Source organism: Cottoperca gobio, chromosome 19 (genome assembly GCF_900634415.1).
Source record: "Cottoperca gobio chromosome 19, fCotGob3.1, whole genome shotgun sequence".
NCBI lineage: Eukaryota > Metazoa > Chordata > Actinopteri > Perciformes > Bovichtidae > Cottoperca > Cottoperca gobio.
Window position 1 is genome coordinate 16,564,487 of NC_041373.1, and position 17,939 is coordinate 16,582,425.

The window sequence follows — 17,939 nt, forward strand, 5'->3', positions numbered from 1 at the left end:
TGCGCGAGGGGAAATAAGGGCGGATCACGGGAGTGTAATTATACTGTGCGCGGCTCCTGCCACCGTGTGAGTCCAGCTGAGAGGAGGTACACACTGCACCACTGACAGAGCAGAGACATGCATGTTTTAAAGTTAACAGACCGTATACATATGACAGCAGCTCAAGCTTTTTAAACAGCTTTCTAGAAGAGAGTAAGTCTTCCTTAAATTCAGAAAATATATATAATATCATGTGTTAACATGATAGATGTTTCCTGTGTTTTAATTGCTTTAAAATAAGTCCTCCACTCTGCAGGTTACACTTCTCCTCTGCATGCTCGAGCGCTGATCACATGTTGGATGTGGCGCCATCTAGTGGCTGAACCGGGTAATAGCATGTCTATTTGAAATTCTAAATAAAATAGCATTTGCAAAACATAGAATCAAAAGAATATATATGCAATGTGTCCTTGAATATGGGCTTGCTTTATATCATTGGTGCAGACTGCTGTTCTGTAATCATGAACTAAATGGTAGCACAGAAATGTATTTTAAAGTGTTAATTACATTTTGATGATTATTGTACTGGGTATTCTGCTTTTATCATTTTGGAAACAGTTATATTCCAGTTTCCTGACATCATGGGAAGAGCTGCTAAATATTTATTTAATATGTTAACGTTGTTCAAAATGCTTTTCATCTCCACGTTTGTTCACCTACCTATAGTAGTAGTTGTAGTGACCGTCTTCCCGAGTTACCGTCCTGTTGATGTTTCTTCAAAAACTCAAGAAAAGAAGACAAATATGTTTAAGAATACATTTGAGAATGATGTTGGCAACATATTTTATTCATAAATGCAAACGTAACAATAATAAAATATATATTAATATTACATTTAAATAAAAATGTAATTAAAGTCTAAATGGCAAAACGTTTCAGCTGTTCCACCTGTGCTTCTATAACATACATGTGTGAACATGTGTTGAGCTGTGCTGTCCATGTTTGCATCATATTAATGATATAGATATGAGCCAGTTACAGCACTGCTGTGTGTCGGTCTGATATTAGACGAGGTGTTGCCCAGCAGACTCCACTGGGATGTGGTCTCTTCATTAATCATAGTGGGAGGCCGCTCCGGGTCGCTCGTGCTCATTGAGTTGGTGAACAAGAGCGCTGTGGGTTGCCAGGCAATAATTAAACTGCATTAGTTATAGAAGTCTGTGAGGTTATAACAACACGACCATCTATCATTGATTGTTGCTTTTAATCTTTGGCGAGACACGACAGGCAAAAATGCTTTATGGTTCATTTTGAGAGTTTGAGCTATTTTGCTTAAACAGCATGTTTCAGACTAGTGGAAAGAACACATCTGTATTTGCATCTGTAGATTTCTCCTAAATTCACCAAAGGCTAGCATTAGTTATGCCTCATTTAAATGTTTATATTCATAAATCATTCATAGCAACTATTTATATATATATATATATTTTTAAATGTGTATATATATATATATATATAAAAAAAAAATATATATATATATAAAATATATATATATATATATATATATATTTATTTCTTATATATATATATATATATATATTTTTTTTTTTATATATGTATATAAAATATATAAATATATATATATATATATATATAAACTTTGTCTGATATATTGAGTGATACAAAGAGATATCCAAAATCCCCTCAGTAAAAACCTTCGACTCTTTAATGTTGACAAAAAGACAAATCCAATGTTCAGATGTCTGTTGTGTAAATGTTAGATAATGCCTCATTTGCATATTTAAACACAACATTTTAGAAAACTTGTAACGCAAAAAGAGAATCATCTTAATGAAAGAAATCAACTGGGGAAGTTTCATCGTGATATAATAGTTAAAACCTGTCGTGTCTCCCTTTAACTTACAGAATATATTTGCAAAAGGACATAAATATAATTCATAGGGTTTGTGCAGAGTTGTTATGTGTTTAAGTGTTCAATGTGCAAAAGTTGCAAATATTAACTCTCCTGGGTCTCGACTAACTCAGTGTCTCTAAATGATTAATCCACTGAGGGCTTGTCTTGTTACCCCCCAGCAGACTTTCAGTTATTTTGGAAACTCTCATCTCCCCACGGTCTTCTCACCAGCGATGTGTTGACTCTCCCCTCTCGGAGCGGTCACCCACTTGTGACGGACGGCTCATTGATCCGTGGACCTGGACATTCCTTGGCTGTCTGGAGACAAGAAGCTTTGTTTGACATGATCAGTCTGAAAAGCCAGAGGGAGGGATAGAAAACAAAAGGTCCGGCGTGTTTCGACTCGGAGCACTGTGAGGATCTCAGATTGGCCTCAGCGCTCGTGTGTGCTGCATCTCTCTGTGTGTGTGTGTGTGTGTGTGTCACCAAGAGCTGGATCTAAAGAAGTTGAAGCAATCTAGATTAAGATGTAGCAGGATGTTTGGAATCATTTAAAGAGGCGTTCAGGTTATCAATATGAATTCCTTAATAAGCAGCAACGATCCCTGGCTGCTTTATGAGACTGAAGTGCCACACAGCAGGTGCTGGTGAGTTTTCTTTGTTTTTATTTATCTGATTAATTTAACAGATCACTGTTAATGCACTGTGTATAACCTGCTACATAAAAGCCACTTCTGCATGTGATGTCGGCTGCACCTCCATGTTCATTAAGAATCCTTATATTCCCACGTCTTATCATCTCAAAACTCTTCGAGTGAAAAGATGTGCTGGTTTTACTTAGAAGAAGTTTTGTTAAGTCCTATATGAAGTTGGACATTTGCATCTCTATGGCTCAGATTCACATTTCCTTCCCCCCCCCCACACACACACACACACACACATTGGTGAGAAGTGTGTAAGATGCAAAGGACCCGTCGCACACTGCAAACGAGCTCACAAAGCTGAGACATGTGACTCATTGTGTCGTCTCCCCGAGCAACAGGGCCACACAGGAGCCGCTGGTGGCGGTGAGGAACCCTTGGGATGCTTTAAACACGTCCCACAAAACTTACACACAACATTTAGCAAGTGCACACATCTATAAGTACTAATACCTGACTTCTTAATGTGATGATGCTTTCTGTTTCATCAGCCGTGTGTTGTCCCAGTGCTGCCACTTGGGAGCGCTGCGTTCATCCTGCAGAGAGTCACAGAGTCGATGTCAGCGACTGGATGGAATTAATAATCAAATTTACAAACTAAAACTAAAATATTTGACGCTAAGACAACAATTGATGATCCAACTGTACACCTGCAAACACAAGAAGCAGTACTCATATATTTTACTGAAGTAAAAGTATAAAAGCATCGAAAAAATAGGCTACTTAAAGTATGCAAAAGTTCATTAATTTGCAAAGAAACTAAAGTACAATATGTCTGTGACAATGAACATTTCTCTGCAGTGATCCGGCCTGTGGAGTCAGTCCTGCAGAGAAGCTGACCCCCGAGCACCTGCAGCTCCTGAGAGACTGCATTTACCCGTCCAGAGGCTGCAGCACAGACACAGGAAGAGCGGCCGAGAGGAAGGAGAGCAAGGAACAGAGGAGGAAATGAAGAGCGCGGAATGAAGTTCGAAGAGTTTCGGGAGGTTATGAGGTCTGTGGTCGGTCCAGATGTTGAGGACACTTGGGTTGAGAGCTTCTTCAGTGAGGTAAGGAGAAACCATGACATCCAGATGATGATGCAGGACCTCTGAGAGTCTTCTGACTGTTTCACACACACACACACACACACACAGGTAGATGTCAGCTGCACCGGGCAGGTGAAGTGGCAGCAGCTTTGTTCCTACCTGCTCCTGGAGTACACTGAGAGAGAGCGCGCCTCCATCCCCAGAGCGGCTCTCCTGGACTCCCAGCCGCAGATCAGACACTGCGCTCACAACAAGGTACAAACCCCCCGGTCCTCTGATAGCAGGTGAAACGAGAAGGAAGGTATAGATATATATTGGTATATAAGTATCAAACGTATAAACATTCAGCAGTTTATACAACTAATACTAATTAAAGTTGATTCATATTGCACCAAACGTTCCCTGCAGCGTCTGTGTGGGGAGACAGGTTCACCAGCTGCACTTCTATATTACCTCATTTTATTAGTTATACTTTAAATTATTCCTCCGCAGCGGGAGGCAACCGTGCGTGTGGTTGCGGTCTCCCACCCTCCTCCGCTCCGCTACATGAGTGTCAGTAAGGGAGGTCAGATCACTGTCTGGAACAGCAGCCTACACATCCTCCGAACGCTCGGGGTGAGTGACATCTTGCTGCTACTGTAACTTCCACATGGAAGTACAACACACTCACATTTTATTTTTTTAATCCAGCTTGCTGGAGACCCAACGGAGGAAGTGGCCAGCACGAGGAGGTTCAGAGGCTGGACGTCTGATGCCGTCTATATGGGCAACGTACACAGGGTTGCCGTAGCTACCGACTGCAGAGACTTGCACTTTGTCAACGTGTCCACGGCCGGTGTATTTGAGGACGTCCATCTTTTTGGTATACTTCATTGCTGACATGTTACAAACACAACAACGCTAAGTTTTCAAGAGTTAACTCTTCGTCTCGTCTCAAGGGTTTCGCAGCGTCCCGACGGCTCTCTGTTACTGGCACGATGTTCAGGTAAGACGACGGTTCCTCCGAGACACATTCACTCTGAAAGCAATGCACTTGAGTCCATGTGTGTTCTTGTTCCCCTCCAAGTGTCCAGAGCGACCGTCTCTGCTGCTGCTGGGGGATGAAAGAGGAGGAGTCCACCTCCTGTGGTTCCTGAATCCATCTAAAGGTCTTTTCAAGAGTCCGTCCAAGGCGGAGAGCGGCCCACAGAGGATCTTTCTCCCCGTAAGCTCCAGCGAACGGTGCAGCAGTCAGAAATCACACGCACTTAAAGTTACAATCTCGATAATGCGTCACTGACTCGGCGCCGCTTGGCCTGTTTCCTGGGAGTGTCGCCACAGACATCCAGTTCGTAATACTGCAAAGGCTTCCCTCAGTGGGCCGCCGTCAGCGACTTAACAGACATTACATTTCAATGAAAGTCTTTTGAGAACATAACTTTAATCCATCTCGACTACAGGACCTCGGTGAACACAGCAACATGGTCTCCCACCGTCACATCCCCAACGTCCACCAGGAACCAATCACCAGAGTGATGTTTGAGCCCGGCGCCAACGTCATCATGACGTCATCAGAGAGCGACACCTCCTCTGTGGTCTTTATGAGCGTGACTCTGAAGCGGGAGCCTTACATTTGGACGTTCAAGCAGGTGATAGTGGAGTTTAACGACCTCAGTAAGGTCAAATCTCTACTTTGCATGTTATTGTGGTCAATTATTAATTAAACGTGGAAGAAGAAGGGAGTGTAATTGATTTTTGTCGGTATCCACTTTGCATGGAGGTCAGATGGGAGGTACTCCGGTCGGGGTGACTCTGACCTACAAATCAACTTTCACTCCATTAGAAGTGTTTAGAAATCAATGAATGTCCTGATGTGGGAACTGCAAATAGTACATTTAGTGAATTATCAACAGCTAGTTTTATCTAGAAGGTTGCACAAAGACTTATTAAACTGATGCTTCCTGTTATTTATACGAGCACACTAACTTTATACTCCAATTTAACGGTCTGTAGTATTATTCTGTACACAAAGCAACACAATCTGTTCACCGTCTCCTTTCAGGGAGCTAAATGTTTCGACTACAACGCGTCCCTGCAGTTGATGGTGACGGGAGGTTGCGACCGAGCCGTCAGACTGTGGACTCGATTTGTGGTGTCGCGTCCCGTCGCCACGCTGCTGGGTCACCGCGCCGCAGTGCTGGATGTGTCGATCTACCAACCTGTTGGGCAGATCTTCAGCTACTCCAGAGATGCTGTGAGTCTGGGGCCGCTCTTCAGATCTTCACTACACGACCAAAGGAATTCACAATAGTCTGTAACCACAAGTCTAGAACAATATTATCATATGTGCATTATTACCATTTTCTTGTGACGTCATGACATGTCACAATAGAGCGTTGTTTATCTTCTGGTTAATGACTTGTTCCTCCCCCAGGAGCTGAGGGTTTGGGACATTTCCAGCCATCGCTGTCTGAAAATCGTCCACCTGCAGTTCCCCTGCCTGCAGCCAGGTCGGATCCCAGAACACGGTAACTTCCCCTTCCTGCTGCTGAGCCCCCCTCTGACGGAGCACTCTCATTTAGTGGTGGGATGCAAAGACTACCTGGCACTGCTCCATCTGGCTGACGCTAGAAGAGGAGGGGGCGGATGGTTGACAGATGAAGGAAAGGAACCGAACATTCAAAGCGGTCCCGCCGTCTCCTGTGCTCTGTACAGCTCCGCTCTGAGACAGGTGGCGACTGGACATGTCGACTCATCAGTGTCTCTGTGGGACGTCGAGACGGGGAGGAGGCGTCTGCAGATCTTGAACGCTCACGGAGAAGACGAGCTCACCTGCATGACACTAGACTCCTCCCGCAGAAGACTGATCACCGGGGCTCGCGGTGGCACCATTAAGGTCCAACAACACGACGAATGTCTGCACAAATACTGTAGCTTTGACACAAACATGTACGTTAATGATAAGAGTTGTCCCCGAGCAGGTGTGGAACCTACTCAACGGCCTCAACCTGCACAAACTGGAGCCCGTCACCGACTCTGAGGTCACTGGGTTGACCTGTCTCCATGACAACCAGGTGCTGGCTGTGGGGGGGAGCCGGCGAGTCGCTCAGTACGACATCGCAGCTGCCAAGGTAAAATCAAAAGGTGCTTTAAATTAATAATCCACTGCAGTTTTACACGGAGGGACTCGACTGAGCCCCAGATAGATGCGAGTGTGTGTGTGAATGTTTATCTGATGAGCACAGTGGCACCGTGTATCTGCCTCTGTGTGAACGCCGACATGTGCTGTATGGTCGCAAAGATTGCAAAAGCGCTCTATGAATGCAGTCCAGTTATGCTTAACAGTGATGTCACCAGGTGCAGCAGAACACCTGCGTGTCACTGCGACAAAGTGAGAAATGAAACCAACGACGACGGGCAACGAAAACAAGGTTTTCAGGAGGCATCACCTTCTGCTGTTCACTTATACAACAAAGTAACAAAGTGTTTTATCATTCACCTGCTTCAAATGTTATCAGACGATTGAATGGCCGCTATCAGTTTGTCACCAGCAGCATAGATCTGAGGCGGTAACGCTCTGCTGTACCTCCTGATTGGTTTAGAGGGATGAGAGACTTGTTCAACATTGTTAGACGCCGACATCTATTGACCGTAGTAATTAATAAGACTTGTGTTACATTTTTACCTCTCAACCTTTACCTTCCATCTGCGGTTAGATTCAGTATACACATTCAGTATTCATGCTCCTGCAGCAAACTCTCCGTCCTGTCCCCCCCCCCCCCCCCCACCCCACCCCCACCCCCGTGTCAGCACAGAGCCAGGTTTGTGAGAACACACACTGTTTTATTGGGAGTAAATGACATCAGCGAATGAGGTAAATTACACTTCCACATGCACCTGGTGAGATACATCTGCAGCGGTGTTCCTCTGACGTCCACCATGCTCAGCTTCCACATCCATTTAAAAAGCGCTGACCTCACTGCAGCCCAGAGGTGTAAACAGAATCAGTAAACCGGAGAAGGAAACACAGTTGCTTTCCACAAGGCAACATCAATAATTAGATGTTGTTTTCAGACTGTTTGTAAACTGTCAGACTGTGTGAAGTGATGTGCAAAGAGTATCACCATTTCTACCAACAAGCTCACGCACACAGCCTGAAGGCAACATGGTACTTCTTTGTTCTCTGCAGTACTTTGTTTCATAGATTGTGTTTCTAATAGAAAGAATGTTTGCAGGTGTTTGTAATATTAACATCTGCATATTTACCTTTTACATGTAGGATCTGTATGTGAGAGCAGACATGTCGTGGAAGTCCAGCGGTGTCCACAAATCAGACATCTTGGCGGTGTGTCAGTGCTTCGCTCTGGGGGTCGTTGCCACGGCGAGCCACGACGGAGAGGTCATTATCTGGAGGCTGGAGACGCAAGGAGCAGCGCTGCACCTTCAGAGACCGACACAGAGAGGGTGAGACACGGCCGGGACGTACAGAGAGCAAAGATGCACGAGGCCGGGGAAAGTAACCGAGTACATTTACTGCCCTTAAATTATTATCGTTTCTTTATTTAAAGTTTGTTCTTATGTCTTTTGTTATCTTTGATGCTTCACAATAAAAAAAACATTTAAAACGAAGTACCATTCTCGGTGCATTGTACTCCTACTCCACTAAACTTGAGAGAAAAATATTGCATGAATGTGCGTGAAATACGATGCATTACACTGATTACATTACATGCATGGTTACGTACGGCTACGTGCTGCTCGTTGTCACATTGAAGAGGTCAAATGATCCAATACTCCCCCAAAAAACAGCAAATTCAATTCAAATGTTTGTAGCAGAATCTGTTGCTTCTTTCCACCCCTTTAATTATCTGGCAACCCTGTGAGCACATTTTGGCAACACGAGCTCTAGTCTGGTGGTAAACCAATTTATTTCCCATGTGTCTTCAGTAGATGGGTTCCATTGTTGTTGCCCGTTTGTTTCTTCCTCTGCCTATGTGCATCTAGAGCGTTGCCCCCTGTGGACGCCCTCTTGTTCCTGCAGCATCGGTCTGGCAACAGAAAGTTGAGAAACAGAGGTGTCCTGGTCTCAACGCAGGCTGGCTGCCTCTGCTTTTGGAGCGTCACTGGACAGACGCACACTTACGGTGAGAGGGGCAGAGAGGAGAAAGCATGCAAAAGCAAAATGCACATGAATTTAGAATAGAACTCTCTCAGTAAGACGGAGGTGGAAGCACAAAACTGTACAAGCAGTTGTCAGTTTTAATGATCCTCCCGTAAGATGGGTTTACAAACAGCCAGAGCTGTGACAGTTAGGCTGAACTGTCGACTTGGCCTGCCGCCTCTATCATTCCTGGCAGCCCACAACTATGTCTCTTTCCAGATCCCATCTGTGTTTAGTGGTGTGGGACTCATGCTCTGTGAGCGCTGCATGTGTGTACGAGTGAGCTAAGTGTGCATTTGTGTGTAAACATCTCCATATGTGTCGATGCATTCTTCAAGCAGAGAGGGTTTTTAGAGCGTGACATAATAGGGAGATGTGTGACATAACATTTAAGGGTAGCAATTTATCTCAGACTTATTTCAAGACAGTATTCTTATGTTGCACAAAACTAGCTAGATTTACTTGCATGCAACTTTCCCCCCTGTAGACCTTCAGGAACCAAAACAAACTGACTGCTGTTAAAACGAAGAATCCTCTAGATTTTTACTTTGTTTTCTTTATGTTTGGGAAACTGTGTGCAGTTCAGTTTGTTACCTTCTCATTGCAGGCCAGTTTTACGCTCCAGAGCAGCCGGGCGAGCGTGTGCTGAGCCTGAGCTCAGATCAGCCTCAGAACACCATCCTGGTCTCTGGAGATACAACGGGCCGGCTGCAGATCTGGGACATCCGTCACTATGCACTGGACATCCAACATGAAGTGAGTGTATGTCTTCGTTTGTGTGTGAGCTGGTGTAAAGAAATAAGTGTGTGCTGTACTGCATTTCCCCATTTACCTGAGGTGTTCTCTTCCCACGCAGCCAGATAGTGAGCGGCCTCCTCTGCTGCAGAGTCTGAAGGCTCACGAGAGAGCGTTAGTGAGTGTGGAAGTCCTCCAGGTGACTGACAGGTCGTTCGTCCTCACAGCCTCAGCTGACGGCTCTGCTGCACTGTGGACAAAGGATGGAGACCATGTGGGTTTCTTCGGGCAGGAAGTGATTTGGAATATCACTGAGCCAGCTTCTTACCGGAGGTAAGCCGCGGCTTCGGAAAGGCTAAACTATTAGCAACACTTTCTCTCCTTCTCTAAAACGCTTCGTCGGTATTCACGTGTCCCTCGCTAGCTAGAGCCTTGACTGTATGAAGCACATGCATATGCTCGTGCTCATCTACTGGCTGCAGGTGGAGAGCTGTATTTTCCAATTCTGGTGTCTTTTTTTGCCTTTTCCAAAAAGCTGCATAACCCGTCTTTAAATGCATGAAACAAAAATTGAGTTTCCCTGATTTGCTCGACCCACTGAGGGTTAACATAAAAGCTATAAATACAAGGATGAAATGACTGCACACACGCTGCCAGGAAGCATTCTGGATCACACAGTCCTCATTCTGAGGAGGACGCGTGTTTCTATTCTATCATCAAATTCTACAGGAGATGTCCGAACAAGTAGTGATGTCAACAGTGAAGGATTTGTGCGAAATCTAATATAGAAGATTACGTCGTGGTTGGGTGCTTCCTCCCTCGTTGAGTCTTTAATAGAAACTCAAGTTTGTTTGAAGGTCACAAACTCTGTCTCGGTCCTCTGCCGTGTGCTTGACTGTATTTCTGTCACATTGTTGGGTAACATGAGCCATAAAAGGAGAGAACACTCTGAAATAATTACATTTAAGAGACGAAAGCAGCGCAGTAAAGTAAAAGACTCGGCTCCTGCTTAGATGCATTTTGTGGTTTGTGGTCGAAAAGTTGATTTATGTTGTTTGCATTCACCTCGCCGCTCCACTCTTCTCACTCTCTGCTCGTCACTGTGGCTTCTGATTGGTTGCCCATGCACAGAGATAACATTTCAACGTCTCTGCTGTAGCTCTTCCATCGGTATAATCCTACCACATATTTTAAGAACGCATGACGAGAGGTTGTCGTCAACAGAGAAGCTGCCAAAGCGTTCACTTCTCAACTCTCATTCTGCCAAAAAAGTCTCAAACCTTTGAGATGTCTTTTAAACAGCTAATCAGTGTAACATTTCATATGTTGAAATTATAATCAGTCAGGTTTAATTTACCCAGAAACTGCACACACGCACACACACACACACGCACACACACACGCACACACACACACACACACACACACACACACACGCACACAGAAGGAGCACACAGAGTACTCAAGTGCAGGCCAACTACACCACAGAAATGGAGAACAGCAACAGTTCTGGTTTGAATCAACAAACAGTCAGACAGGTACGAGACCGAAATATCATCCAGCAGAGATCACTGATCCCGTCTAGTTCAGGGACACCAACAAAATTGGGAAATTTGTCCAATCTAAAATAAACATCTGTGTTCACACAGGTCGATTCCCTTTAGCAAAGAGCGCTAACTTTTAGTTCTGACCTCCACAGGAAGACACAAAGGAAACGGACAGAAGACACGGAGGAGACGACTGAAGGGGATGAAACGGCACTCAGCGAGGTCAAAAGTCAAATGCATGGTCCCGCCAACAGGAAGAATGCTGTTCTATAGTTAATCTGTCAGCGCAAACAGGTGTTTTGAGGTGCTGCACACACACACACACACACACACACACACACACACACACACACACACACACACACACACACAGATGGCCTCTCCCTGACCCAGGCCATATCCAGTCCCATTTGGCTCTGCACTGGGAATGTCCCTTCCAGTAATTACCACTTTCGTTAGAATCCCTCTCCACGTGTGTGTGAACGGGTGCGTGCGGCTGCGGCTGCTGCAGCAGAACGAAGGTTTTGAATGTACAGGTCAGGATGGCCTTCCAAGCTAATTAAACCCGATACTGTGATTAAATCATGTCCCATTTCTCCACGTTATGAAGAGAAGAGTCGGAGCATTCTTCACATTCTCCTCCTCTGAAGTCTGGAGCTCGGCTCGGGAACATTTGGGCAATGTTCGGCTCCAGAGACGCAAGCCAGATTGTACAAAAAGAAAAATTAAAGTGCACAAATGCTGAAGGGTTTTTGTGTGTGTGTGTGTGTGTGTGTGTGTGTGTGTGTGTGTGTGTGTGTGTGTGTGTGTGCAAAACATTTCCTACACTTTCCTTTCACCGTCTCTCCATTACTCAGAAGTTGCCAAAATAAGCGATTAGCTGTGCTTTCTGAGCAGCCACACCCAGACAGACACAGTTATGTACACACACACACACACACACACACGCACACGGACATTAACTGTTGTCTCCTGTCATCCACTTTAGCTTCACCCACCAGCCGTGCAGAGAATGACCACAAGCAACCCATGGTAACCTGCAAACACACAATCAGCAGCTGATGAGCGTAAACACTTGTCAGTCTCATCTCAGTGGCCTTCTTTCCTTCGCTCCATGCATGCACATCCCCGCATCCAATCATCAAATGTGTGTGTCGGTGTCTGTGCGAGGGCTTTTGCCAGGCGGTGGCTTCGTGTCACAAGAGGAGACATGGGTCTGATGACATCGGTCAAAGCAATCACTGTTTATAGACTGTTTTTCGCCCCCATCAGACTCTGGTCCTGCAGATAACTGGGTTATTTCCCTTCTCTGCTCCTGCTGCCTTAATAAATACCTGATCTTCAGGTTCTGTTGCTCGGTGACTGCAACAACAAATTATTTATCCTACTATTACTAACTTTTTCATTGCAAATCAACTGAACAAACTTATAGAGTTTGACATTTTGGGAAAGGTGCTCATTTGCTCTTTCGTATGTACAGAATGCACGCTAAACATGAAGCTGCAGCCGACTAGCTTGGTGACACAAGGCGACCAAATCCTCAAAGCACAACCTCTAAAGCCCACTCCTCAACACGTCATACCTTGTTTGTTGGATTCGTACAAAAAACAAAGTGTAAAAACGGCAATTTGTGGTTTTTACGAGGGGTTGTGTGCCAGACGACCGTATTTATTGTCTTGTCATCAGCAGAAATTGTGACGCTGAACCTGCCACAAGTAGCCTATTTAATATTTATAGTTGCCACTTGAAAGTTAGAAAGTTCAAACATTAAAAAACACCCTTGTTTGATTCAATACACTTTGCTGCTCCAGTCTGACAGACCAGTAGCGTGTTGTGGCTAAATGTTAGCATCTTTTAGATCTGACTATAAAGATACATTTTATCATTTCCATTTTATTGGCACTTGAAGTGGCCGCTTTTTGGCAAAAAAAAACACAATCTCTCTTTAATTTTCAAAATGCTCTTCTCGTAATGACTGTGCCGATTTTATTTACAATGTATTATGCACCATAAATACTAATATAATTGGAGTGTGTGTGTGGACATCCGGTAGCACCCAGCATAAAATACTGGTCAGCACACGGGACTATAAAAAGGTTTGATTAATTCTGGAGGAATGTGAGGGAGCAGCTCCACTTCCTTCGGTCCCAGCTGTGGCTGGAGCGCCACGCTCAGACTGATGTTGTGCAGAAACATTGAAGGGATAATGAAAGAGGGATAAAAGAAATGGGGCAATACTGCCGTTCTATTTCAGATACTGAAAACAGATTTCTCTTCATCTCCTCGTTGAACTTCTTCATGCATTTCTGTGGATGTCAGATATGTCTCCATTATGCTGCTCTGTAACCTCTGCTCTCTTTGTGAGGTCTGTTCTTCATTTTCCTATGTTCTGCTCATAATCTTTTTCCAGGAGATGCCTCCATTGAGGAATTACCCACAATCCTCTGGGTGCATCAGACTTGCAGAAAAGCCTCACAGCAGTTGGAAGGAAAATGAGCACCCTACCTGTCCAGTCAGATTTATAACAGAAGATGCAGACGTTGTTATGCCTTCCTCTGTTTCATAAAGTTGTGTTGAAACTGTACATTGAATATGTTTGTATACGAACGTCATGAATACTGTGCTGCAGCACGCTGCATTTAGCTTATTCTTTCTCATTCATTACAAACTCTGCTCACATTTCATGCTGTTCCTGTTTTGGATGCACAATGGTTGACACAGTTCCTTTGTGCCGTAAATCCAGCCTTCATTTCTTTCCGGGAGATCACATGCAGACATAATTGCATATTCAAAGTGAGGCCTGTAGGGATCCAATCCCACCGCTGATGATGTCATTATTCTATAGCCATTACATTGTGCATGCAACATTTACTTCATGACAAGTTAAAGCAAAAAGAAAAGCTCCGGCTTCCAGCTAAACTGTAAGCGAACTAGCTCTACCTGACACCAGCACGTTCCTGCCCCCGTCCAAGAAACATCCAAGTTGTTATCTTCTGACAGACGCGAGCCGTTTCCCTGTTTCCTGTCTTAATGCTGCACTAAGTGTCGGCTTTGGTGAACGACTGCTTTACGTTTCTTTAATAAAGCATTTGCCTCACAATACCTTTATTGTTGCTTCTTTAATCAGCAGTGTGAGATTTCATGATATTGAGACGGCTTGAGACGGCTGGGTCATCCAGACAGAAACCTGAGTTCATCTCAACCCCGACCACTTATCATCTCACGTCTGCTGAATTGCACAAAGACTCAACGCCCCATTTTATTTTGCCTTCTTTCCATATTCGATTTAGAAACTTATTTGCATGCGTTTTCCCGCTCGTCCCTGAAATCTGTGTTATTTTAAGCACCGGTCTGGATGTTTTAGCGGGGGTGGAAGCGAACGCACAGCCCTTTCTGCAGTTTGCTTCTCTGGGATAAACACAAACAGACACAGCTGGGACAAACAGGGCAAGTCATCTAGACTGCACTTCTGCCCCCTCAGGCTTCTGTAAGACAACAAAGCATTACTGTGTCGCGTTGTCGGAAATATCTTCCGTCTGCTGACGAGCACAGAGAGTTTTACATTCAGGGATCATTTTCAAACAAGTGTGATACGGAATGGAAATAAATCACACATTCATACGTTTCTCGGTGTATTCTTCGCGAGACAGCGGGACCTTAAGTCGAGGAGTTTGTTGAAGTGGGGAGGTTAGGACCCTCTGACTACTTTGGTAAGCACTGAAGCTTCATCACAGCAGTCTTTGATTTCATTAATATTAATTCATGTTGTTTTGCGGTACTGATAATAATTATATTAATATTAATTAATTAAATCGTCTGCTGTGTGTGTGCTGTGTGTGTGTGTGTGTGTGTGTGTGTGTGTGTGTGTGTGTGTGTGTGTGTGTGTGTTTTCCAGGTGAGATTGCTCTGCTGATGAACCGTCCCCGCGCTGCCACTGTGGTCGCCCGCGGCCCCCTGAAGTGCGTCAAGCTCGACCGGCCTCGCTTCGAGCGCGTCCTGGGTCCCTGTTCAGACATTCTCAAACGTAACATCCAACAGTACAACAGCTTCGTCTCGCTGTCTGTCTGAAGGGGGCGTCCCTCCCCACCCTCCCTCTCCCTCCACCCTTTCCCTCTTTTCTCCTTTTAGACCCAGGGTCCACCAATGCAATTTGCTTTTTTTTGTCACTTTCTTCTTCTTTCTGTTTGGCTTTTCTCCCTATTTTGTTGTTTTGTTTTGTTTTACACACAGAGCTCATTTTGTTGTTACCACCTGTCACGCTGAGGTGACTTTCAGCCATTCACCAGCGCTTGTACCAGCTGCTGTACGCTACCTTGTAGGCACAGTTACATCACATGTTACCTATGTTATATACGTATTTGCTGGTTACGCTCTCTTTTTTGACTTAAACACAAAGCAGGATTGTTTGGAGATCTGAAAGACATTAGGGTCTCACACTGGTGAGACAGGACAATCAAACTTTACATGGCGCTTTTGGTGAATTTGTTACAGATTTATGTTGTAGATTGAAGAGAGGACTTCTATTTCCCCTGTTAAAGAATTTCCTTTTGGACATCATTTAGCTTGATTAGATATACAGCATAGAGCAGAACCTAGAAACTGTAGAAGGCAGGACAAATATGATCGCATCAACTTTTATCTGACGTTTGCTTTAGGTTTCAGCTCCACGATGGTTGCTTCCCTTTCGATTGGCACGATGGAATAAGTCTGTTTTGCTTAGTTAGAGAGAGCTTGTACAACTTAAGGTTTTAATTTTATTGTGCAGCTACCAGGCTAGTGCCAAATGTTGATTATTGTCACAACGCAAAGATGCGTAGCCGTGGAAATGCAGCGCGTGCTCTGTTCCCTGACTATTCGGAGGTCCAAACAGGAAGTAGTAATTCCCCTTATTGTCCTCTTGAATCGGTAGAACGACCATACAAGAACTGCCTTGACTACTCTGAGGAAAAAAATTAATTTAAAAAGAAAGGTAAAAAAAAAAGAGTATTAAGTGTATTTCAGTATTCAATTTTTTTAGTATATACCAAATAACTTGGTCACTCTTCTGCTATAGTTTGTAATCAAAATGTTATCATGGTATAGTTAAAACGATCATAGTTATATTATTATCATTGACTAAATGATAAACTTATGGTTTGGAGTGATGGTGATCTTAAAAAAAAAAAAAAAAAACTATGTTTAACTGTCTTTTGTAAACACTTATTTTTCCATAAATTCTATTTTAGGTGTCCAGTGCCACAAAGTAAATAAATGCTTCTTCTTGTCAACCGACAAAAACAGTATGTAATCGTATTGTGTAAAACGTCATGGGTTAAAAACTTTTTAAAAATAGATCAAATGGGTAATTCCAGGTTTATTGAAGTGAAGTCTTGAAAAAACAAAAAACAAGATGGTTTATGGTTTTCAGGACATCTGAAGTATTTATGTATTGAAGCATCACAGGTGAGCTGACGGGCAGAGTCAGCAGATATTTATTTAAAACTAGTGTCATTGATTATTGCCTATTTGAAAAGGTGGCTGTCTTTTCATCAGAGTAGCTTGTGATCTGTTCTCTATGCTTACTTGGCATGATGTTTTAGGCATCCAGTGATCCGGTATGAATGGAAGCGTGTATTAAAAAAAAAAAAAAAAAAAGCCTGCAGCTGCGTGCAGAAGCAGGAACTTTGTCAAATATTTGGTTTGTTACTCCCTAGCTTAACTGCTTCATGACTATTTAGATGGCATAAAATGTTTAAGTCTGTTTTTGTTTTTTTTAAAAGATCTTTACCAAATCACACAATGTTGACTTCTGGATTATAGGCTTAACTCTTCATTCCTGCCTCACTTGTCTGTTACCAGAAATGACATAGAACCAGTCATGTGTTTCTGTTTTGTCTCATTTAGAGCACTCGAATGCGCTTAAGAATTGAGATGTATGTTTGTACGTCCAAAAAAGATTTGATTTTGGTGCCGATTGCAGGGTAGTCAGGTTAGTGAGAAGAGTTTTTTTTGTTAATGGACTTGAGTAATATGTAATTTCTTTACAGTTAAATCAATCATCTCCATCTGATCCTTATCCTGATCCACAGGAAATGACTCCGTTAGGGGCGTGGGTTTGACTCACCTTTTATCGAAATATTGTTTTCGTGTAAATAGCAGCATCATTGGTTTTAGTCCAAAATGTTTTTAGCCACACTGCAATCGTCCCGGTTTGCCTTAGCTTACCTAACCTGGGCTTACAGTAGTAGTCAGTCACTCCTGCTAGCCCGACCTTCAGTGAGTTTGTTAGGCCTGCAGCGCAGAGAGCTGCAGGCGACCAGAGGACCATTCTTTTTCTATTCTACCCTGTATTCAGTTTGACCTCCTGTATGTGCAAAGATGTTTATCCTTTTGGTATAGATTGTTCCAGATGGCAGTTTAAGCAATAAAAAAGTAAAAATAATTCAATTTTGTCTCCGGTTTCTTCTTTTATGTTGCACCTTTTCAATGTGTTACTGTAAGAACTCGGTCCTGCATTCAAACCTTTTACTTTACTTTAAATCAAAGTATACTTAAGAGTACCATTTATTTATTTATTTAATAAAATAAAAACTCAGAAAAGCTCCTAGAAGCTCATCTACATTTTTCTCCCTCATTGAGAAATTCTGGATCTGGTGTCAGCCCACCGCTGCTCGCGCCAGGTTGAGCAGTGCACGCGGAGCTCCGGAGCGATGACTTCCGGCGTCTCGCGACCATCAGATGTATCAAAATGGTAAGTGTAGTTAGCATATTTTTAGCTAATTGTTTATGTTTGTTAGCTTGTAACTAGCAGTGGTTAGACTTAGCATTACTGGTTGTTAAATATTTTTGGTAGATAATGTTTAGTAGCTTCCGGTTTACATCCAGAAAGTGCGCTCTACCTGTCAAAACTATGCT

The 17,939-nt window shown here is 43.6% G+C and overlaps 1 protein-coding gene and 1 long non-coding RNA gene across 5 annotated transcripts; both read left to right on the plus strand.

The window, feature by feature from the left end:
* The first annotated feature begins 58 nt into the window (after positions 1–58).
* Positions 59–14,137, plus strand: LOC115024202 (WD repeat-containing protein 49). 4 transcript variants are annotated; one of them, XR_003834101.1, is made up of 19 exons: positions 59–192; positions 296–367; positions 3,397–3,644; positions 3,732–3,878; positions 4,116–4,238; positions 4,314–4,485; positions 4,562–4,608; positions 4,690–4,827; positions 5,063–5,251; positions 5,665–5,856; positions 6,037–6,498; positions 6,584–6,733; positions 7,882–8,066; positions 8,607–8,746; positions 9,371–9,519; positions 9,620–9,831; positions 11,198–11,339; positions 12,034–12,077; positions 13,456–14,137. XR_003834101.1 is itself a non-coding variant. In XM_029455560.1 (18 exons), exons 3-17 carry the CDS (start codon positions 3,558–3,560, stop codon positions 11,316–11,318), a joined length of 2,514 nt encoding a protein of 837 aa, XP_029311420.1. In that variant the 5' UTR covers positions 59–192; positions 296–367; positions 3,397–3,557; the 3' UTR covers positions 11,319–11,339; positions 13,456–14,137. The 4 variants fall into 4 exon arrangements, 2 of the variants coding, with proteins under 2 accessions (XP_029311420.1, XP_029311422.1); XM_029455560.1 differs by lacking the exon at positions 12,034–12,077; XR_003834102.1 differs by lacking the exons at positions 59–192; positions 296–367 and adding an exon at positions 2,183–2,541.
* A 571-nt stretch (positions 14,138–14,708) lies between these two features.
* Positions 14,709–17,466, plus strand: LOC115025011 (uncharacterized). The gene is made up of 2 exons (XR_003834175.1): positions 14,709–14,755; positions 14,941–17,466. It is a non-coding gene; the product is annotated as an uncharacterized LOC115025011 (long non-coding RNA).
* Positions 17,467–17,939: the final 473 nt, after the last annotated feature.

What these genes read in the sequence shown, in the direction of transcription:
- LOC115024202 (XM_029455560.1), top strand. Translation starts at nt 3,558, where the DNA reads ATGAAGTTCGAAGAGTTTCGGGAGGTTATGAGGTCTGTGGTCGGTCCA. An exon ending in ACATCCTCCGAACGCTCGGG is followed by an intron (nt 4,239 to 4,313) that starts GTGAGTGACATC and finishes TTTTTAATCCAG; the next exon opens with CTTGCTGGAGACCCAACGGA. An exon ending in CACAGAGGATCTTTCTCCCC is followed by an intron (nt 4,828 to 5,062) that starts GTAAGCTCCAGC and finishes TCTCGACTACAG; the next exon opens with GACCTCGGTGAACACAGCAA.